A 22,435-nucleotide genomic window follows, 5' to 3' on the forward strand; every position below is an offset into this window, starting at 1 on the left:
CCCTCAACTATAACCAATCCAGTCCGTTTTACCTCTTGTAATACCTTTAAAGGGCCAATTAAACCCGTAAAAGGCAGTTTTCCATTTGCCAAAAAGTGACTGCGGCATGTACCTTGTGACTGAAAGGTTATTCATGCCTTAAACGGGCAGAAATCACAGGGGATGGGGACCCCCTTCCTTGGAAAAACAGAGAGTTGCGCCCCCCCCCCCCCCGCAAATAATAACATACGACAAATCGCGCGCATCGGGGGCGCGGAGAGGAAGCGATCGAGGCGCACCTGTCTCCCTCTCCCACGGTGCCGGCGATGTGTGCACTAGAGACGGGGTGACCGTGATCTGTGTTTGTATTTTCAGCCATAAGGTTGAAGCTGCAATCAGTTTTTGGCAACTTCAAAACTGCATGTTACTGGTTTTGCTGCCTTTTATGGGTTGTATTGGCCCTTTAAAGGTATTTCTACAGGTAAATAGGACTGGATTGGTTATAAACGAGGGCACAGAGCATGTAAAATAAAGCAGCGTCAAGAAGGATTAAAAAAAAAAAAAAAAAAATCTTTAATTTATATATAACCCATCCGTAAATCATGTCAATTATAGTCTAGTTTCCAAATAGAGGACGAAACAAGGATATTAGACATACCAAACACATATAAACATCAAACAATACTTTATTTGCAAATCTGATTATTCGGTTACAAGAGACGTTAAATATTAACAAAGACATCCCTTTGCACGTTATGACTGTTTGATCACATAGCAGCTCTACATAAACTGGACCGCAATCACTTTTTGGCAGAAGATCACTTTTTGACAACACACCTGTCCAGGTGATGAAAGGCTCGTTTTTTTCCAGATTCGGTTCTTGACGAGTCACTCAGTGGAACGAGTTGTTTGGTTTTCCAACTCTTTCGTGCATTTGATTCGGTTGGTGTAATGCATGAGGTACGAGAGAAGTCTTCCACTGACCAGTCGATTTGCTCTGAGCCGGGAATCAAATCAGATTTATCAAGGCGGAAGAATTCAAATACGTGAATAAACTACATTTAACTTTAGTCGATTTTTAGTTACAATAAATATCTTCAACTAAAAATATCAACATATTTAAATAAAAAAAATTGAGGGTAAACCTGCATATGGTGTGTGCACCGTCAAATACGCTGCAAACATTATTTCTGTTCATTTCTGTTAGCTATTGCAACTATTTTATTTATTTAACCAGGGTAGCCACATTGAGATTGAATCAGTAGGGTCCCTGCCAAAAAAGCAGCAAAAAAAACCAAAACAAACATAGACATTAAAACATGAAAACATCCATAACCTATCGAAATCCTCAAGTTTTAGGCCTTCCTGTAGTTGGTTGGTTTAAACAACAGTTAGCAGTAGCTGTTTGTATGCATATCAAGCGAAGAACACACACACACACACACACACAAACACACACACACACGCACGCACAGGTCTGGGACGAACCCAACAGACGGGTCTGGTGAGAAAGCTGGTGGGTTGGTCTAATAGGAACTGTGTACTTGGTTGGGAATATTGCGTAGTGGCCCGACCTGACCGCATCCCTGGTGAAAGGCCCCGCCCTGCCCCCTCTCCCAACCATTTTTTTTTTTGTCTCCTTCTTTCCATACATTTTCCCACCGCCCCGTCTACGCCCACTCAGGGCAGACGTGAGTGTGTGTAGTGCTGAGTCATCATCACCCCTCTCGCTGCCTCTGGGGCTTTAAGAAAAACTGATCCGGTAAATTTAGACGATCCGTCACAGTTTTTCCTATATGGCCTATTTATAGCCCTGAACATGGCATAACGTGACGCGCACACATGTTGTGTTTTGGCTTGGAATGCTGATAGAGATTTTTCCAAGTTTCACAAGAAAGGGATTACTCATCACCCTCACCACAAGGAGGTACCCACATGGGGATTGTCCCTGATCCACGCAGCACAAAAGGCCTCGTCGCTGAGAATGGACTCATGGAAATTCCAAATCTGTTGACAGCCACCGATTCAAACACCATGCCCCAAAATTGCCTGCCACACACGGATTGTTTTTAAGATTAACCCGTCAACGCATTCCTTCATGACGCGTCATTTTCCGACGGCCAGATCGAGAACAGCCTATCATAGGCTGGTCAAAACAAACCATGAATGCCCGCTCGGCATCCAACTCAAGTCCTGAACTTCACAAAAGCCCCCCGTCTCGTTAAAGCTCACGCAACTGTCATTCTAGGGTCAGACCTGGTTTTAATTGACATTCTTGTACGCAAAGAATGGGGCTTCTCTGTTCCCGGCACTGTAGGGCTCTCAACCGGCTGCTTGAGTAGTAACAGTAATAGTTGGGGTCAACAGAGAGAAGGGGCCAGCTAGGAATTGGCCTGTCGACCTTATTAACCCAAACCGATTATATAGTGAAGTGTAGTGCGCTCACATTAAGCTAAAATCCATCCAGTAATACAACTTGACACACATATTAATTATCCCACCTTTAACATAGCTCGGTGGTTCATATTTCCTGACCTCGCTCCGCCGCCGTAGCGGGGACCCTCGCGGTGAGCCAAGAGGGCCGCCGAGGGAATGAGGTGGGATGATGAAATACCTAAAAAAAAAAAAAAGGAGAGAAACGGCGCTTTCATCTCGGAGACGTGGCGGATCGGAATCGACTTTCTCGATCCGGCCTCATTTGCGTCGCTTTCTAAGTCTCTCTCCTCGTCATCACTGCTCCTCCCCTTCCCCCCACTCCCTCTCCCTTCCGCTCTCTCTCTCTCTCTCCCCTGTGTCTGGCCTTGGATTTCCTCCGTCTCCTCCTCGTGCGAGTGACTTCATTCCACAGTGCGTCACAGCACACGTGCTTGGACATTGATGAGCAAATAATGGTTCAATATTCCCGTTAGGAGACGCAACGCGGCGCAAAGATTAACTGTGCGAGCCTCCGGGGCCAGGAACGGGCGCTGCCGTTAACCCTTGCGTTTGTCACGCACGCCGGTGAAAGATTTGGGTCAAAGCGTACGCAGGCCGTCCGCGAAAGCAGAATCCCTGTCCCTTCCTCTTTTCAGCCGCTGTCAAAGTCGCTTCCCTTCTCCGCTGCTGTGCATGGAGTGCCTCACAAGCGTGGTTTTCTCTGGCTTTCCCAATCTCAAGACGGGCACAAGAATAGACATCATGGAGCACGCCCTGCTCTGGGAGAAGAAAACAACAGCAACCTGTACTTTTCCAGTGGACTGTACTGCCACGACCAGGTGCTCGAAACCGAAACCTTTTTTCGGAAGTTAATGAATATGTATGACGCTCCGTTAATGCTCCGTATGACAGAGCTTCCTGTTCAAATAATCCCCCCAACGCAGTTAGGTCAAGATGCTTTACTGTGCCTTGACAAAATGAAGGATTTTGATTTTAATGTTGGCAATGAACTAATATTTCCTAATATTCCTTGGGATTCCAATAGAGATAATGACTGTGTGTGTGTATGTGTGTGTTTGTGTGTGTGTGCATGTGTAAACGAGGGAGCATGCTGGTGTTACATCTAAAAATATATATGGAACAGGGTATATTTAATATTCAGGTTCTTAAAGATAATGAACACCAATACATTTTTAATACCGGTACTTTGTTCTCTCTCTCTCTCTCTCTCTCTCCTTGTCTCTACTAACTTGGTGCTGGGTCACTGACACTCCAGGGATCGTGCAAACTAGAGCAACCCCAATTTTTTGGTTCTCTTCATTTCCTATCTCACTTGCCATTTCTTTGTCATTGTACTCCTACCTATTTAGAAATGATCTGTCAGTCAACTGAGCTCCATATGACCAAGAGTGATGCTTTTCTAAATCATACGTTGGAATCGCATCACTATCGAAGGCGTAGGCCAACCCATAATCCTAACTTTTTAATCATATTTTTTTGATCTATAGCGTTATCGTTATTGTATATTGTTGCTCGTGATCAATCCAAATCGCAGCTTCCAGGTTTGAGTGGACCAGGGCAGATACTATGGTAGCAGCCTGGCCTTTAATTGACAAAACCCGTTCATTAATGAATCATGATTGCAGCTGTCAAAAAAAAAAAAAAAAAAAGAAGAAAACAAAAGTCACAAGGTTTTGTGCTGTTTCTTTATCTTCAATTATTAATGTCAGACGCCAATTTGCCTCTCACAGTCCACTGCTGCTGTATTTGGCTGTGGCCAAAAACATTTTCAAAAATTGCTTTTACGACAGACTATGCCAGGGAAATGTAAATGTAATCTAGCATGAAAATAGACACTTAGAATAGATGACAATTTTAATAATAAATATATACATATACAGTATAGATATATATGTATAATATATAAAAGTACTAATATAAATAATAGACAATGAGACTAAGATTATATAATATTTTAATTAATAGAGATCACATTAGAAATTGATATTTGTTTTGCGTTAAATAAAAGGACTATCCTCATACAGCGCTAACACAGATTAAGTCAACTTTTGCAAAGAGTTTATTTTTTATGCATCTATATACAGAAACATTTACAATGCAATGTATGCAGGAGGTACAATCCATAACGACATGAAAGCTATGGCCCATAACAAAGCACAGCTATGGAGACCAAACAGCACTTGTCGAATGAAAGGACGAGCGCTGGAAGTTTAAAATGTAAAAGACATGTGTCGGCTCATGTATATAGCTGCATTTTGAACAGAGCAAAACCAGGTGTTTTTTTGTTTTTTGTTTTTTAAGAGATTGTTAACGTATGATATTGTGACTCATAGATGAGCAACAACTTGGTCCTGCATGGTAACACTACTGGTGAGAGAAATGGCTCAGGTGAAAACTCTGAATGCTTAGGTAATCGGACAGCGGCTTTTCAACGGTTTCTGTCTAAGCAGTTAAGAGTACAATTTCATACGGCAGAATATATACAACATACAGCGTGTAAAAGGCATTAATTAACATTGCAATATAGTATATCCTTACAAGACTGTAAATAGATGTAGTTCAAGGTGAAGGTTAGGATGGGGAGCTTTAAAAAGCAAATATGATCAAAGTGTCATCTGGAGAAATGATGGCAGTACAGTACTGTGATGACAAATTAGATGGCAGCACAACATCATATCAGGCACATACTATTCTACAACCGCAAATAGTAACGCATTCAGTGAGAAGAACTCAACTTGGCACTTCGAAATTGTGGGACCAAAAGTTCGGGAAACTTTTAGCACCGCACCATGAACTGTTTTTAAACAGTTATATCGTAGAAATACTGTTTATTCAAATGCCATGCGAGGGGGCAGCTCTGGTGGCTTCAAGACAAAAGTAAGACGGAATAAAAACTCCACAAGAAAAGCTTGATGTACAGCTCGGTGATGATGAAAAATGACTTCGTTAAAAATGATTTCTGTACATATACATAAATGTAGGATCCACGCTAATACCTGCATTGTATACTTTCACAATATTTATTCAAAATACGAAATATCCATTCCAATATTACATACTTTAAAATGGTGGCCATTACATTTCCCTTTATGCAAGCTGTGAATACTAAAATGAATTTATTCTCATATCATTTGTGTTTGTGCTGCATCGAAAAGCAGTTGTATCCGTCACAAACCACAAATCGATGTCGTCTCACCTACAAAAATGAAGCGACTGGACCTTTTTATGTTTATTTTTTCCTGCAGAATAAAAAGGGAGCGGCTCGCCGAGTCCCGTGGCGACGGCCTCTGCAATAAAACGGAGCCTCGCTCGTAAAACAAAGAAGGGGCCGGGGGGTCAAGGCCTCCGAGGCCTTGTTAAGTCATCTCCTGCGGAGATGAAGGCTTTCCGTCAGCGCCCTGCTGGAGCGGTGAATCAGGAAACGTATCCATTAAAATGAACATTTGAATCAAACTCCAAATACTTTTTTTTTTTTTTCTTCCATTGTTTCACCCAAAGGTGAGATCCTCAAAGCTTGACCAACCGCAGTGTGTTCACCGGCCACCAGGGGGCAGGCCGGTCGACGTTCCTGGTCGTAGTTGTCATTGTGACGTTGTGCGACGTAATCCAAAACGGCGCCGACGTAATAGATCCTCGTTGATATCGGAGGCGCAGTAGGGTCGCTGTGTGGAGTTTGGTTGACTTCAAGCAGCCGCGGGCAGGGGAGTTTGTGCTGGTGTGGTTGGGGAGGGGGGAATGCTATAAAACAGTGGCCTCTTCCATGGCATTGACCCACCTGCAAAAACAGACGCAGCGGCATCAGTGTTTTTCTAAATGACGAAAGATACACAGGCTGCGCGGCGGGGCATGCGAAGCGCATCGACGCACTACGTCGTACCAAATCCTATGACACGGAAGAAAGAGCAAGAGGGCTAACAAGTCGTTTCAAATAAGGAAGTATCAAAAACTGCTCGTATTGGATAAATAACCAACGGCCAAGTGCATTCATATCAATCGCAATGCACGGATCGTCTGTGAAATAATAAGAACCACGCCATCTCAGAGGTCGACGTGCTTTCAGACAAGGGGGCTATTTGCGCCCTCCTGCGGGCAAACCACTTCTCTACTCTGTCGACACCAGATTTCAGAAGCTGGGACGAGCGATCGCCCACACAATCCGGGCTTATTTTCTGTGACAAAGATAAGAGATTAAAAAAAATAACAATAATAACAAATAAATAAATAAAAGATAATAATAAGATTAAAAAAAAAAAAAAAGTCGAACGCTGTAACCCCGTGGCGCTGACCTGCGTGCGGTGTGGCGGTCCTCCGCCCGGAAGGTGTAGTACAGCGTCTTCTTGTGGTAGAGCTGGAAGACGTCGCCGCTCTCCTCGCCCTCCGGCCTCTCGGCCAGCTTGACGGTGAAGCCCTGCAGGGGGAGGCTCTCCGACGCCACCTTGTCCTGGGGGAGAACCGGGGAGGTCTTATTTTCCCCACACCCAGGGCATGCCTTCTTAAAACACCCCGTTCGCTTGTGTGCGCGGAGAATGCAACCGGAACAGCAGCAGAGGTGGTGCAAATCAAATGACGAAAATGGAGAGAGCACAGAGGTTCCTTTGAGTACGAAAGTAATTAGTGTTTCGCCCAGAGGGGGTGGGGGGGAAAAAAAGCAAAGAAAATGACCGTGACAAATTGGCTGCGGAGGTGTGAAAGTTAAAGTGTTTTTTTGTTTGTTTGTTTTTTTTTAATTTGAGGGAAAAGCGTATGTGTGTTGGTTGGTGCGTTTCAGGGTCCGGTGTGGGAGACTCTGTGCCCCCTCACCTCACGGGTCGCGAAGGTGTAGAGCACCTTGTCTTTCAGCAGGAACCACAGCCGCTTCCACTTCCTTTTGCTCTTCTTGCGGCGCTGCAGGCTGCCGCTCATGCCGGAGCCCTCCGCCCCCAGCGCCACCTGGCGGCACATCAGGCCGTGGTCATTAAAAACAACGTCGCCGAGAGGCCAAGTCAAGCGAGGGGATGCGGGGACCGAACGCGACGGACAGATGTTTTGGCACTTTCGTCGGACCGGAAAGTAGATAAAGATTGTCCCACAGTCGCGCAGCTGCTCCCGCGGTCACGCATGGTAAAGCACCCAGTCTCGTAGGACACATCCTCTCATCGTCGACAGCTCCCTGGTGGTCTAGTGGTTAGGATTCGGCGCTCTCACCGCCGCGGCCCGGGTTCGATTCCCGGTCAGGGAACGGTTATTTATCTTGTCGTGGCGATGTAGCCGCAACTAGCTTCTCTGATAGAATATGTGCTGTTCGCTTTTGTTGTCCCTCTTGTTGTCACTTATACAGCGTCTCATCTTGGAGTATTTTGCTTATTTGTTTATAGAGTTTATATGCTACAATCATTTTTTTTTTTTTTAACTATTCATTAAATGTGTATATGTATATGTACACATATGTACCCCCCCCCCCCCCCCCCCAATGTATCAATAAAGTGCTATCCTATCTTATCAGTCTTATATATCTATAATACAACTGATTTGGGAGGCAATCTGTAGAATAAAGCAACGACAATTGAATTTAGCCTGGATGGTAAAGTCAGCTGTATGACTTGTGAAACGATGTACTATATACCATGCTGGTATAGTGATGCAGAGACATCCCTGCTGCTCTAGTGGTTAGGATTCAGCCCCCCCCCTACTGTGGCCTGGGTTAGATTCCCAGCCTCCTGCATTCGATCCATCAAAACTATTTAGGAGAAGCCAGAGGACGGTGGGAGAAACTCCGGTTCTGATGCCAACGCCTTGATCAAGGGCGTCCGCGGGAGCGTCCTAACGCCCTCAACGTGCACGTCTTCATGGTGGGAGAACACGCAGATTCCACGCGGAAAGGCCCCAGTCGGGTTTGACACTAGAACCGCTGAGCCGCCACGCCCCCATTTAGTACATATATTCATGCGTTCCTCAACACAGAGAGAGAAACGTTGAAAGCAAACGCACTGGTCTGTGCCATTGGCATAGGGCTTGACTCTCGTGATACGTCCCATGTTGTTTTGCTTGTTGCTACAGTTACACATTTCACTTGGATGAAGACATATGGAGAGAAATAAATCCATGTTGCATTTGTTTTACTCTTTCTGGATAAAACTGACTTCTTTTCCATTCAGCCATGGTGTTTGGCAACAATTTGATATCCCCGTTAATCGTTTTTCAGTGGAATCATATCATCTTTAAATTAAGATATTGCCATATCATGCTAATGATGAGAAGGTGATTATGACCCCGACAAACATATACATCTGAATATGTCTGTGCAATGACGGAGGATGTATTTTTTTGGTTTGTCATACTTAATATTACCTAGAGTTTTAATGAACCTCAGTTTGGTTCTTTAACATGGGTCGGGATTATATGAACAGATATGGTGATATATCGACAATGTTTGAAATACAATTATGTGAATAATATTAACATTATATTATAATTATTGATTTGAAAAATGTAATGATATATAAGTCAATAAGTGCAGGGCTTGTGGTCCACCTGGTTGAGAGGCGAGCTGCTCTTCCTGCTCCTCCACAGACTAGGGGGCTGCAGGCTCTGGAACACGGCCGAGAGAGGACGGCCGGCCCGCTGGGATCGAGGGCTGGAGTTACCACAAGCCCCAGACACACTACCACCTAGACACACACACACACACACACACACACACGCACACACACACACACAGTAAGACGATTTTCTAGCTGACAGAAAGGAAACTACTACACCTCTATGGAAAAAAAGCAAAGCCCCACCTCTTTTCCTGAGCTCAGCATAGCAGTGGTCACACACCTTGACCATCCTGTCTTTGAGGTACTTCAGAGGGTATCTGTTCCTGGAACAGGAGCGGCACACGACCTGTTAGGAGCGAGAGAGAGAGAGAGAGAGGGAGGGAGAGAGAATATTGTTTTCAAACCGCATCTTCCTCAACTGAGCATCTGAAACGGATGAAACAGCATTTCCCACCTTGCCGCAGGCGTTGCAATGGTGCCGTCTGAGTGTCAGGCTGAAGTCCGAGGTGCAGTTCATACACATCATCACATGGGACACGGGCACCATCACGGGGGCCGCCTCGCCGAGAGCCATCCACAGCTTCTCACGGGCCTAGAGTGGGAACAGACACCTTTGGAAAATATCGCTATGCGAGGCGTACCCTTGTAGGCAAACAAGAGATGATACACAAAAGCAAAGCAACTACATGTTCTGGGACTTGGAAACACCTTTAATAACTAGACATATTTGTCTTCATTACCTCGCTGCACGGTCCACCAAATGTACACAGTCCTGCTGCGTGATCTGCGATGGCTCTGCTCAAGGTGTGGAACCAGTCCTCTCTCTCACCAACCGAGCTAATGGACACGGGACAGACACAGGGAACTTGCCGGGTGAGTTGCATCTATAAAGACCTTGAGGACCGAAAGCCTGGACTTGACCAGAGGCACAGAACACCTGAATTCAGAGTCAGACCAGCGCACCTGGCAGAGAGGGTGATGGTGATGTCGGATACCTCGATCTTCAGACAGTTCAGGACGCTGTCAAGGACAGGCTTGCTCACCTGGCGGACGATACCACAGCGACAGTCAGCGGCCTTTCATTGGGCCAGCGCAGAGGTAATCAGAGAGGTTGAGAGGTCAATTTACCTTCATGCCAGACAGAGACAGGGTGTTCTTCAACCTGTATTTCCCATCCTGCTGTGGGTATGTGTACAGCATGATGTCATTCATCTAAAATGCCGGAAAGACACAAAAGAAGAGGATCATTAGAGGTATAATGCAGACTTCCATGGAAGTATTATACATTACTTTTAGGGTGAGCAATTAAGACTAAATTGTTTTTCAGTGCATGTCAAAAAAAAAAAAAAAATCAAGATCATCAGGAGAGCCACTCTGCCTGTCAGAATGACTTCAGTTTCATTTCATACGCTTCTGAAACATTTTGTTGTACGTAGTTGTTATGCGCAGAATAGTTCCTCGGTTCACTTTATCTTAGATTAACGTGAGTAACAATGACCACAAGGTGGCACCATCTCCTAGACCAAGATTCCACACACTGCATTCCGTACGCCTAACTATCAGACACATCTTGAAACCTCCCTGGCTCAGTCCAAAATCTTGCGTTACAATTCCTTTCACACCATTCACACACCTATGTGCAAAATCGTCCCCACCCTTTCCCATGTAATCGCACAACAATGTCAGGTATATATTAAAATAAGATCAAAAAAAGGCCGTTTGTTTTTGTGCCACGCCAAAACTATTGTGGTCCTCGGAACGCACTCTTGGACCATTGTGTTGTGAGAACTATTTCGTTTTTCAGGCCAGACAAAAGAGGGGTGACATCATCGGTCACACCTAATGTGTGCTCTAAACATCCGCTGGGGCCTTGCAGGCAGCATCCAGGAATTCTCCGCCCTCCTTCTCTCCAGGACTCTGGCCCACTCCGGCCTCCCGCTCCGGAGACCCCCAAGGCAACAGCGTTTACAGCCCCGTTGCCGTGAGAACCAGGGCAGGGCAGAACCGGCCTCCTCCAGCCGCCCACCGCCGGCACAACAACAACAACAACAACAACAACAACAACAACAACAACAACAACCACAACAACAGCACCGACAGCCGCAGTTACTGGTTGGCCGAGGATGAAACACCCGCATGCACAGGCCTCTCTCTCAGTGCGAACTGCAGCCGCAGAGAGAGAAGAGAGATCCCAAAGAAAAACAAGACGTGACCGACGGACGGAGGTCTCGGATAACGTTTCCGGGGACAAAAAAAAAGAAACAAGGCGGCCGGATTGACGCCTTTGACGGCCGCATTTTTCAACGTCAGGGTTTCATCCCGCCGACCCCCTCGCCCCCATCTGACACCCCCACCCCCACCTGTCACACCTGTGCTCTCTCTCTCTGACAGGGTGGTCCATCTCCGCTGCTCCGGATTCTCTTTCATCCCCGCTCCCACTCACTCGCTCGCTCATGCCGTCTCTCACTCACCCTGGGCTTCTCATTCCTGTCCTGGGGAGACTGGTGGGAGGTGTGCTGATGGGGTTGTTGTTTCCATCGCTCTCTCACTCTCCCTCTGTCTTTCTCTCTGTCTCTCTCCCTCTCCCGCTCTCTCTCTTTCCCGCTGAGGTTGAGTGACGGCTTTCACCCTTGCCAATGCTTAGCTTTGCCACCACTCTTTAGAAACCTTAAACTGCCCATGACCCTGGACTCTGAAGCCATCCACCGCCTGGAAGCAAAATAATATAATACACACCTGCAAATATAGCAATGTGTCTTTGTCATTGTGTTAAAATCAAGTCTATATCAATAACAATCTTTTTTGTTGCACTTGGATTTCTAGGAACGAGTGCCAGTTGATGATGACAAGACAGAAAAGCCTCAGCTAGGATCGACAAAATCCCACAAAAAAAGGATTCTAAATTATTCGTCGAAATACATTGATTTGAGTAATTGAATTTATCCGCCTGGTGTTTCGGCTCGTTCAAAATAATTTTGTAGAAAAGTCACTTGACCGGAATGACGCTAGAAACTGAATGACTGGATGTGTAAATAGATAAATAAAACCTATAAAATCCAAGTCAAAGCAGAGTCTTTCACTCAAATGCACACTATGAGCCAGAGTTGACTGTACACAGGAACATTGGGGACATTTCCCAAATTTTTTTTTTGTGTTTGTGCAAGCCCCCACCCGAAACCCCACCCCCACCCCTCCATGCATTCTACAGTCTGGCCTTCAATTTACTGTCTGTCCCCCTCCCAGTACACAGGATGCCGGCATCCAGTAACCCCCACCAAACATCCTGTAAAGGAAGCAGGGCCCTGGAAAACAAGTGCTAGGAGTGGGGGGAGGAGAGAGAGAGAGAGAGAGAGAGAGGGAGGCGGGGTGCGGCCACTCGTCGCTGGATGGGTGTGGTGTGTGTCTGGACCTACGAGGCATTGACCAGTGACCCCCACCCTCCATCACAGCGGCTCGATCCTCTTCCTCACACTCCACACACCTCCCCGGCTCCCCCAGGCCGCGAGAGACATTGCAAGTACTTACCAGAAACAGGTGCCGGGGCTGTCGGTTTTTCCTGGACACCTTCATGAGGGTGCCCTCCTTCACAAACACCTGTCCACGGAACACAACGGAGGAAAAGCATGTGAGTTCTGGGACTGCCCCACCCCCCTCCGGGCAGTGCATAAGGACTGGTATTCAGATGGCGTCTCAGAGCTAAGTATTGTTGTGTCGGAGGCCCTCACCCGCCCCGGCTTGAGCAGGTCCCGCTTGCCTCTGACGCTGTACTCGATGTGGACCAGGCGCAGCAGGTTCTCCTGGGGGACAGGAAGAGAGAAGACAGCGGGGGGTTCATTTTTCCCTTCCGTGATAGACAGAAGGAGAGGGGTGAAACTGTCCCTGTTTGTTTGTGAATGAAAGGGAGCCAGAGCGGGAGGAAAGGGATGTGATAGTGGAAAATGAAGGGGGCGGGAGAGTTAGAGGAACCCTGTGTTTCCACTGTCTGTCAGCCTGCGTGTGCATGTGTGTGTTTTAGAGGGTCTAGTATGTTCGTGTGTCCAGGCACGTTGATGCATGGTTGGCTCAGAGACAGACGGCGAGAGAAAGAGAGAGCGAGAGAGAGAGAGAGATTGATGGACAGATGAGGCCAGTGATAGTGAGGCACAGGGGAATGTGCACTCTTTGACGGTGATGAAGCTGTGTTGGGGGGTTTTGTGTCTTTTCTTGGGCTTTAAGTGTGCGTGTGTGTGTGTGTGTGTGTGTGTGTGTGTGTGTGTGTGTGTGTGTGTGTGTGTGTGTGCGTGTGTGTGTGTAAGAGGAGGGAATGAGCTACGTCCACCCTCACACTGCGCCCTTTGTTACGATGCACCTGGGACTCTCCCTTCTTTTTCGGTGTGTGGCATCATCTCCACTCGGCAACGCATTAATCAACACGCCGCCGAGGCCAGGGAGCGGGGGAAAATAAAATGGAGATGGCTGCTTTTTCCCTTCTCTTGGCAGTCTCGCCGTCTTCCCAACGCGACAGATTTACACACAGGAAGACCTCAGCTCGCCCACTATTCACGCTTGAGCTCGCGCTGTCTAAACGCTCGTTCCTTCTATCGGTTAAATGGGGATGAATCTCGACAAAAGCAACATGGTACTGTGATTGGACACGCCGTGCTGTGAGGCTTAACTTACCCCGTGTTTCAGATTGTCGTTTGCCTGGTCGGCCACATCGGACACGATCACCAAGGCAGCTGCAACACAGACGGCGGGAGAGAGAGAGAGAGAGAGAGAGAGAGAGAGAGAGAGAGAGAGAGAGAGAGAGAGAGAGAGAGAGAGAGAGAGAGAGAGAGAGAGAGAGAGAGAGAGAGAGAGAGAGGACTTAAATACAGAACTAATGAGAGGAAACACACTCTGCTTGTATCTCAGCAACTGTCCCCTGATAGCTATCTAACAACCGCATTGTGTTAGAGTGTGTGTGTTTGTTTTACTATACTTGTGAGGGCCGGTCTCTGAATTAACTTTTTTTTTGGGTTTAGAAGTGCATCAGGAACATGGGTCCTCACTTACCAGGTATATTTACTTGGACCTCACTTTGAAACCAGTACAAGAATGTGTGTGTGTGTGTGTGTGTGTGTGTGTGTGTGTGTGTGTGTGTGTGTGTGCGTGCGTGCGTGTGTGTTATACATACCAAGTGCTCAGATTGTAGAAATTGAGACAAAGGGATGAGAGGCTCACCTTGCGTGTCCTCGTACTCTTTAGAATCAGGGGACAGGTTGTTCAGGTAGTCTGAAGGAGCGCGTGAGAAAGGAACAATGTAGTATAATGTCAAATACTCACTTGTTCTATTTTACTTTCATACCAGCGTGGTCCTCATATAGAAGCTAGCCACGATGACACTACCTGAGCCACCTTGGTGGGTCAATTACACGGTGTGATGCTTATTTCACAGGCCCTTCCAGCTGGCGCATCTCTGCCATTTTTGTCCAGGTTCCAATATTATGTATGTGTGTTTCAATCAGAATTTCTTTAATTTGCCAGGTACATTCATATATATATACATTTATACATGTATATAATTTGCATTAAAAAATGGAGAATAAAAAAAAGAATAAAATCAAATTGAATAAAAAGTGAAGTGAAAAAAAAAAAAATGAATATGTACAAATAGCCAAGAAATACAAAAAAAAAATTTAAATAAGAAACAGAAAATCAGTCAGCTATAACAAAATATATAGAATATACAAAATATGATACAAATAATGATGAACAAATAGGAAAATGACGAGTGACTTGTGACGAGTGAGGATGTGTGATGGTCCATGTGTGTGTGTGTGTGCGTGCGTGCGTGCGTACGTGTGTGTGTGTGTGTGTGTCTTACCAGTGAGTAGCATGCGGTACTGGAGCACCCTCACTACCACCTGCAGCAGCTGGTGTTTCAGTGGGATGTCAGCTCCTTCTGGACCTTGCGTCTGTGCAAACACACATTGCGCATTGAGGTCAACCAATAGTTTTTGTTGGATGCATAAGAAAAAAATAAAAATGCATGTATCCACACATGTTTTTTTATATGCCCTTATACAGTAATCGGCAAACTCTGCTGAGGTGTTGAAAGGTAAGTCAAGGTTAGAGATGAAAAAGGGCCAATGTTAAGATAACCTTGGTGCACACACAGGCCGACCTTCCAGCTTCTCTCTACGATCCCCATTCTTCTCCCCAAAGCCTGCCAGGTGACAAGGGGGACAGAGAGGCCAACACAATGAAAGAAAGATCTGGAAAATCAATCAGGACCTAATTGTCTCTGACAGGTATTTATGCCCTGAGCAGCAGGGGAGCGATGGGGGACCGAGTGCACCCGCAGACACACACACACACACACATGCATACACACGCACGCAGGCACCCACACACACACACACACATACACACACACACACACACACACACACACACACACACACACACACACACACACACACACACACACACACACACAGGATTCTCTAATCCAATAAAGTCCTTTCCTTCATTAGAGACACAGATAGCACCCTGCAGGAAACAGCATCTTCATCTCATTTTGCACACACACACACACACACACACACACACACACACACACACACACACACACACACACTCCAGGCGGGTGATAAGATGGCGCTGTGAAGGGGAGGGATGGACAGGGAGTAAAAACAGACCATCCTCTGTCTTCATTATTGGCGCTCAGAAGTCGAATCCAAAACAGAACACCGGGCAGCTGTAAACCACCATCACACCTTTTATTTTAATGAATAATCTTCCAAAACCTTCTTCCCTCGCTGTCTCAGGAGGAATTTTTTATTTTATCTTTCATCACTCGACATCGCTCTCTGATTTGAGTCGCCACTGACTTCTTTCCCTTCTCACTATTTTCTTTTTAAAATATTATTTTCTGCCATCTCCTGCGTCCTCTTGTTCAATTGACACGCTAGAGATGATAATTAACAAAGATGGGTATGTTTGGGCGAGCGAGAATGGGAAAGGGGGAAGGAGCGGTGAGGAGATGCAGGCGCTGCCTAATATCCAGAGAGGGAATAAACACACACAAACAAATGCATAAACACACTCACTAACACACTCCTTTGTGTCTGTGGCGGCTGGCTGATTTGCTGCCTGCACACACTACTGATCTAATTGGCGAGTTGTAGAAGAGGCCACTCCTCTAATTAGCTCCTGTTTGCCTCATTTCCCTGCTGCCTTTAGAGGGATCTCACTCCATCCTTCTCTCACTCTGCCTCTATCCACCTGGAGCACAGTGGCCAACAACCCCAAACCCTGTTGCCCTGTTGCCCTGTTGTAAAAGCACTGGTGGCTGATATACTGTAGCTCATTTGCCTGGAAAGGCTCAAACAAGCGTGAATCTTTAAATTTTAATTGACGGATTGTGCTGTTTCGAATGGAATTGGGATGCTCCATCAATCTCAGTGAAGCTCCCTGGGTGGCGTGGCCAAAGAGTACATCCGTGGTAGGTCACAGTCCAGCCTTAAAAGAGCATGACTGCCCTGTTCTCAGATGCGGAGAAGTGTAGGAATTGGTTCTATGGAGCACCTGATAACGCGGGAGGAGGATGTAGTCTTAATGTTAAAATGGGTGGCTTTCCCCTTTTCAAAAAACTGCAGCAAAAAAGGACTTGGAGACTAAAAGCGGAGCTCAGACGCCAAGAAGGAGCAGACGCACAAACAGCCATGCACACTCATGTACACACACATATGCACACATACACTCTGATCCATACACAGGGTAGACACATATATGGCCAAAAACACATAAGCACACACACACACACACGCGTGCGCGCACACACACACTCGGGTGTATTGGCGGCTATTTACAGATGGTGGCTATTGGCTGTGGAGAAGAGGCTGTAATCCGGTAACGGTCCAGCAGTGAATCTGATCAGGGTCCATAGCTACTTCATCACTGTCATCACCACATCCACAATCAGGTTACCAGCCGCTACACCGCTGGACACAGGCTTAGAGCCCCCAGAGGAGGGTGGGGGTGGTTGGGGGAAGAGGGCGAAAGGCAGAAGAGAGGGGATTAGAAATTGGCAAGTATAGAACGTGAAGGATGTAAAGTCAGCAGAAGTATAAAATAACAATTGTGGGTGGGGTGGGGGGGGGTAAAACGTGGTGCATATACAGGTGTACGGTCAGTCCACGTTTCTGCACGTCAAATGAAATTGAACTTTAATTATCACTTTGTTGAAATTCTGCGTATAGATTATAACAACGTATGTTTATATACCATTACCATTTAGGGAAAAGATAATAATTGCCCAACAAACATATCACACAACTCTTAGAGACAAGGCATGAGCTGGCAATTCTGTTTTAATATAAATTGTATGATTTTGAGTCATATATGCCAAAAAATATATAGGCCTAAATATTAATATGTATTTATCCGCAAATATAAGTCTTCTCTCTCTTTTTGAAATACCTCACTTTAAGAGTTACTGACCAGGGGTGTAACGATTCACTGATACAAATCGGAAACCGGCTTTTAACGTTGCAACAACATAGAATGCAACCACGTGGATACGTGGACTTTGGATCGATCTAAATGTACCATGAACTGGTCGATGACCCGATTGTGAAGTTAGGAATCGGTCGACTGAAGCTTTGCTGCTAATTCTACTTTAGTATAAACTAAGCTGTTGTGGAAGATTCCCTGACATAACCTTACAAGTCATGTTACTTTCACGCCGTTGAACCGACAACCAAACTCCTCCCTCGTGCTCTCTCTGTCTCCGACTCCGTCTCACCACACACACACACACACACACACACACACACACACACACACACACACACACACACACACACACACACACACCCGCACCAGATCGGCCTGCACTTGAGTACCGACCATACAGTAAGCATTAAAAAATCAAAAGCTTAACAGTCCGGAAAATAGGAGAATAAAAATAATAATAAAAAGAAATAGGATAAAAAAAAAAATGTAAACGTCAGATATATCTATGATAATATCTATATAATATATATAATTTTTATGTATACAAATTGCCAAAAATACAAAACAGAAATCGTCAAATATTTAAGATATGCTTTTATAGAAATGAACTTTATTACATTTCACTGCATATATGTATGAAAGTATGTATATGTATGTGACAAATAAAAATCTTGAATCTTGAAATGGCTTATTGTTATTGATGATGTAAAATGAATGTCTACATTAAACAAACGTTAAGAGCTGTATCAGATTGCATCCAATCGCACGGAATTGTTCCTTGAATCGTATTGTAGCCCATGTTTCCGGATCCGTATCGGATCGGAGAGATGCACACCCCGATTACTGACTGTACTTCACAATGAGTAGGTTATTTACAACCAATAAATATGTAACACACTTGATGTCCATTTCACATTAAGCACGAATGTGTAAGGATAACATTTCCTGAGTTGCACATTAAAACTTAGATGATGTTCCTAGCTATGAATGTACAGAAATGAATATGAATTTGGAATATAAATGTGCGATGAGCAACAATCTGTGCGCAAATGTGGACGGCAGCCAGGGGTTCCCTAGGGGTTTCTAAATGTACGGCAATTAAAGAAAGCAATTGCTACTTTACGATGTGATGAAGAGCTCATATTTCACTTGACGAGCCTCAAACCGGTAGCCGCATTATTGACTTTGATCAAGGTTATCGTAAGCTACACTCGAATCACTTTTAATGGCGGAGAGAGGCCGCGTGTGAAGGCATCCTCTGCTTTACATGCTGGTGCGATTATAAAGGTCATTGTTTAACCGAACACGGTGGCGTCTTCCTCCTCTCTCTCTGTCTCTCTCCCTCTCTCTCTCTCTCTCTCTCTCTCTCTCTCTCTCTCTCTCTCTCTCTCTCTCTCTCTCTCTCTCTCTCTCTCTCTCTCTCTCTCTCTCTCTCTCTCTCTCTCTCTCTCTCTCTCTCTCTCTCTCTCTCTCTCTCTCTCTCTCTCTCCTCCTTGCTTTACTCCACCCCCCATCCCCCCCACCCCCCTACACATAGTGTGGTTCAGCTAAAGTATTTTTGGAGAGGGGGCAGCTGGAGATGAATATTCATGTGGGGAGGCAGTCGGTGCCTTGTCGGGTCACTCTTCTAATCAATACAGAAATGCCTGGAAAGTGTGTGTCAGCCAGTCACAGCGGAAGCAATCAAGTGTGTCTCGTGAGTTTCGGTAGGAAGGTGTGAACAACCACGGAGCACGATCCAAAATGAAAATCTCCATACACCATCGACTCTGTCATTGCCTGAAATGCCGCTTCTTCGGTCCACAAATGACCAAAACAAAGACGAAATGAGGCAAAACAGCTTCATTCAAGAAGGTCTGTGTGCTGCTGGAGGTAAGTCTCGACTCCATGAACAGTGAATCGATGCTATGGACCAGGTCATCGATGCATGGAAATGAAAAATCTATAGTTGCGTCTCTGTGGTCTTATCTGTTGAACCTCTTCATAACCCTGGAGCGAGTTAGTCAATATGTTTATCGTATGCGGCTTGGCCATACATGTTCTTATTCAAAATGCTGATAACGCGCTGGAGAGGAGACCCAGCTACAGTATTAGTGGATTACTGGGACAGTTTTAGAAAAAAATCATGTGTCCCAGCCTGTCTGTGATTCCTAGACAGTTCGCCCCCCCCAAATCCTTTCATTTTTTAGGGGCGGATTACTTATATATATCCGTAGGGAAGGGAAAACAAAATGAGTGTTTGAGGCAGGTTACTGAAGATGAGTGGATGACAGCGCAAAGGTCAGTCCCGTGGAGGGACGGAGGATGAAGCAGGTTTGGTAATGCCATTATCTTGCCATGAACGCTGGGCAACAAAAGCTGCTGAGTGGATACGGAGGTCAGGTTAGGTTACGGCTCGACTAAAATGTTGTTACCACACTACAGGAAACCTCTGTGAACATGCCATTTTGTGACAGACAAATACAATAACGCCAAATGCTGCAAGAAAATGGATGGTGTGCAAGGCTGTGTGCGTGTTATCCGTACACAGTGAAAATACACCTAAAACTAAAAAAAATAAAAATAAAAAATTTCAATGACTCCCGCCACGATACATTAGCAATTAGCTTTGTTAACCTTTCACTGTCTGCCTGGCTGGGGCCCTCATTCCGTGAAAGGGAAGAGAGATGTCTTACCTCGAAGGTCTTGACGACGGCGGCAAAGCCAGGGTTGTTCCTGGAGCTCTCGTCCAGTAAGGACATGCTGCGGTCATGCTCACAGATGTAGGTGTCGAACACGCCAAAGTCCTCGCGGCGCGACAGGATCACATCTATGACTCTCTGGCTCTCCTCCCTGCAGAGATAGTGAATTCAGAGAGGGATTGAGGACTCTGAAATGAAGTGACATGCAGTGAAGCATTGTAAATCAACTGATATACACCGTGCGGGTTGTAAGAGCAAGTCTGTGTGTTACTTTGGGGAACTTTAAGAAGGTGGAAACGTGCTATTTCAGTGGATTGAGGTCTTCGGGCTTCTGTCTGAAGGACATTATCTCAAAATCACTCCACAGGCCGGACGACCAGTTTGGAAGCAGGGGTAGTTTAGGTTGACTTTCACAACCTCAGTTCAGAGGAAATGATTTGTCAGACGACTTCTCAGGTGGCAGGACCACTACTTGTACGCGCTTCTCCTCACCACTGACTGATGCGGTCCTCCAGCTCTGCCAGGATGGAGCTGTGGAGGGCGTAGACCTGGGGGAGCACGCTCAGTATCTCCCCCAACCTCTGCTCCGTCATCGCCGGCTCCCCATCCTCGTCCGCCGCTTCAGCCACCGCTGTCCTGAAGTCCTACACAGAGGGGAAGAGCGAGTGAGGGGAGTTGTGGAAAACCAGTCGACAGATATTTATAAAGGTTCACAATGTGGCTAAGTGGGAGTGTGACGGAAAGCAGCGGAGGAAAAGGGGGTAGATCAACGAGGAAAGTACAGGGTGAGGAAAAACAAGGAAGGAAGGAAGGTCAGATCCTAAACATCCTTCCTGCCACCCTTCCTCCAAATACACTTTCATTTCCATAGAGCCCCTTCTCGCACCAGCCCCGAACCTTCAGGCTCTGTCCAGGCATTCAGGAAGGGAGTAAAACATCAGGTGCGGTCGCAGAACATCCTTGGTACTTCAACGCTCCGGTGCTTTGCCCCGTCGCACTATTAATTTTCCCATTGACACAGACCTCCACAATGTTAATGCAGCTTGGTTCAATTGCCAAGCAGAACGGGCCGTAATAGCTTCCGTGTCAGTGACCATAAGGGGCGACTACGAATGGAGTTATGGCAATGTCTCTGGAAGTGAATATCTCTAAGAAAGGTTATTTATTTAGTCGGCTAATGGAGAAAAGATCCAGCGAAAAAAGGTACGCTAATCATTAAGGTGTCAGAAAAGCTTGAACAAACACTTGTGGCGGCGGTGTCTTTGGGTAAAGCTGTCTGGCCACCTCGCAACACATTTATAATAGGAGGCTTTAATGCGTCTGGCGGGGGCAACCGCCTTGGGCCCATCCAGCGCGGCTTGGAGAAAAGCACAGACATAAAACAAATAGAGACATCTCGGGTGGCAGCGGCAGTGACATTGGACTGCCTCGCACCTCGCAGTTCATCATGCGCAATCGATGGCGCCCGAGTTTGCATTCATCACTTCTGCCGCCGAACGTCGACGGCTACCCGACGGGCTCTAGGAGGCTCCCTCTCCAGGGCTAAGCCTTTCGTACACACATAGACAAACACACTCCCGCGAGCACACACACACACACACACACACACACACACACACACAGACGCACACGTACAAACATTAGGCTGTCCTGTCCAATGCGAGGTAATCTCCTCTGAATGGCAGCAGCTTTGCCCGCTATCGCTTCTCCTCTATATTCTCTTTAACTCGGAGAAAGCAGGTCAACAAGCAGGACCGGGCCGTTGGTTTTGGGAAGGTGCTACACAGTTCGGAGGTTAAAACGAGAGGGGGGAAGACAGGGCTGAGCCAGATACGTTGAAGCTAATGTTGAGAAAACCCCGCAGATGAGGAGCATCGCTTCCCCTTCCTTGTGTGGACAGTGTGTGGAAATTCTTTGTATTTTTGTTATTCCTCACCAAACAATGGAACAATAGCCCATATGACAGTCTTGATTTTCTTCCCCCAACTATGCGCGTGCGTGCATGTGTGTGTGTGTGTGTGTGTTGGGGCACACTAATTATCCCCCACTGCTCAAGTGATGGAATGCCACAGCCCGTGCCCGGTTCCATTTTGTGTGCTTTCTATATCAAACAGTGGCCGGTATCTCGCTGCATCGCTCTCACCTTTACAAACAAAAAGGCGCCGGGATCGGACGTATGCATAATGCAGAAGCATGATGAAAAAGCCTATGAATGTCATCCTTTAACTGCAACAAAAAAACAATTTGAGTCACTTTTCAGCTATGACTTTAGAGCTGAGGTGAAGCCAAGGTGACTCCGCTGCTCTCAATGTAAACATTGATCTAATTATTTAAAAT

The 22,435-nt window shown here is 46.1% G+C and overlaps 1 protein-coding gene across 2 annotated transcripts in view; it reads right to left on the minus strand.

Moving 5' to 3' along the window:
* Window positions 1-4,326: 4,326 nt before the first annotated feature.
* The window catches only part of fgd5a (FYVE, RhoGEF and PH domain containing 5a), a 33,906-nt gene continuing 15,797 nt past the window's right edge, over window positions 4,327-22,435 (minus strand). The window contains exons 6-21 of one of the 2 annotated variants that reach the window (XM_080000390.1): window positions 20,591-20,742; window positions 20,093-20,249; window positions 14,782-14,872; window positions 14,139-14,189; window positions 13,596-13,654; window positions 12,662-12,733; window positions 12,462-12,530; window positions 10,065-10,148; window positions 9,900-9,979; window positions 9,677-9,773; window positions 9,391-9,528; window positions 9,180-9,282; window positions 8,926-9,062; window positions 7,243-7,344; window positions 6,702-6,856; window positions 4,327-6,190 (exon numbers count right to left, since the gene is read on the minus strand). In XM_080000390.1, coding sequence (XP_079856516.1) covers window positions 6,154-6,190; window positions 6,702-6,856; window positions 7,243-7,344; window positions 8,926-9,062; window positions 9,180-9,282; window positions 9,391-9,528; window positions 9,677-9,773; window positions 9,900-9,979; window positions 10,065-10,148; window positions 12,462-12,530; window positions 12,662-12,733; window positions 13,596-13,654; window positions 14,139-14,189; window positions 14,782-14,872; window positions 20,093-20,249; window positions 20,591-20,742 — 1,584 coding nt within the window. In that variant the 3' untranslated portion in view covers window positions 4,327-6,153. Of the gene's footprint in view, window positions 6,191-6,701; window positions 6,857-7,215; window positions 7,345-8,925; window positions 9,063-9,179; window positions 9,283-9,390; window positions 9,529-9,676; window positions 9,774-9,899; window positions 9,980-10,064; window positions 10,149-12,461; window positions 12,531-12,661; window positions 12,734-13,595; window positions 13,655-14,138; window positions 14,190-14,781; window positions 14,873-20,092; window positions 20,250-20,590; window positions 20,743-22,435 lie in introns of both variants that reach the window. The other variant, XM_080000389.1, reaches the window with a different exon arrangement.

This window comes from Zeus faber (assembly GCF_960531495.2).
Source record: "Zeus faber genome assembly, chromosome: 5".
Lineage (NCBI taxonomy): Eukaryota > Metazoa > Chordata > Actinopteri > Zeiformes > Zeidae > Zeus > Zeus faber.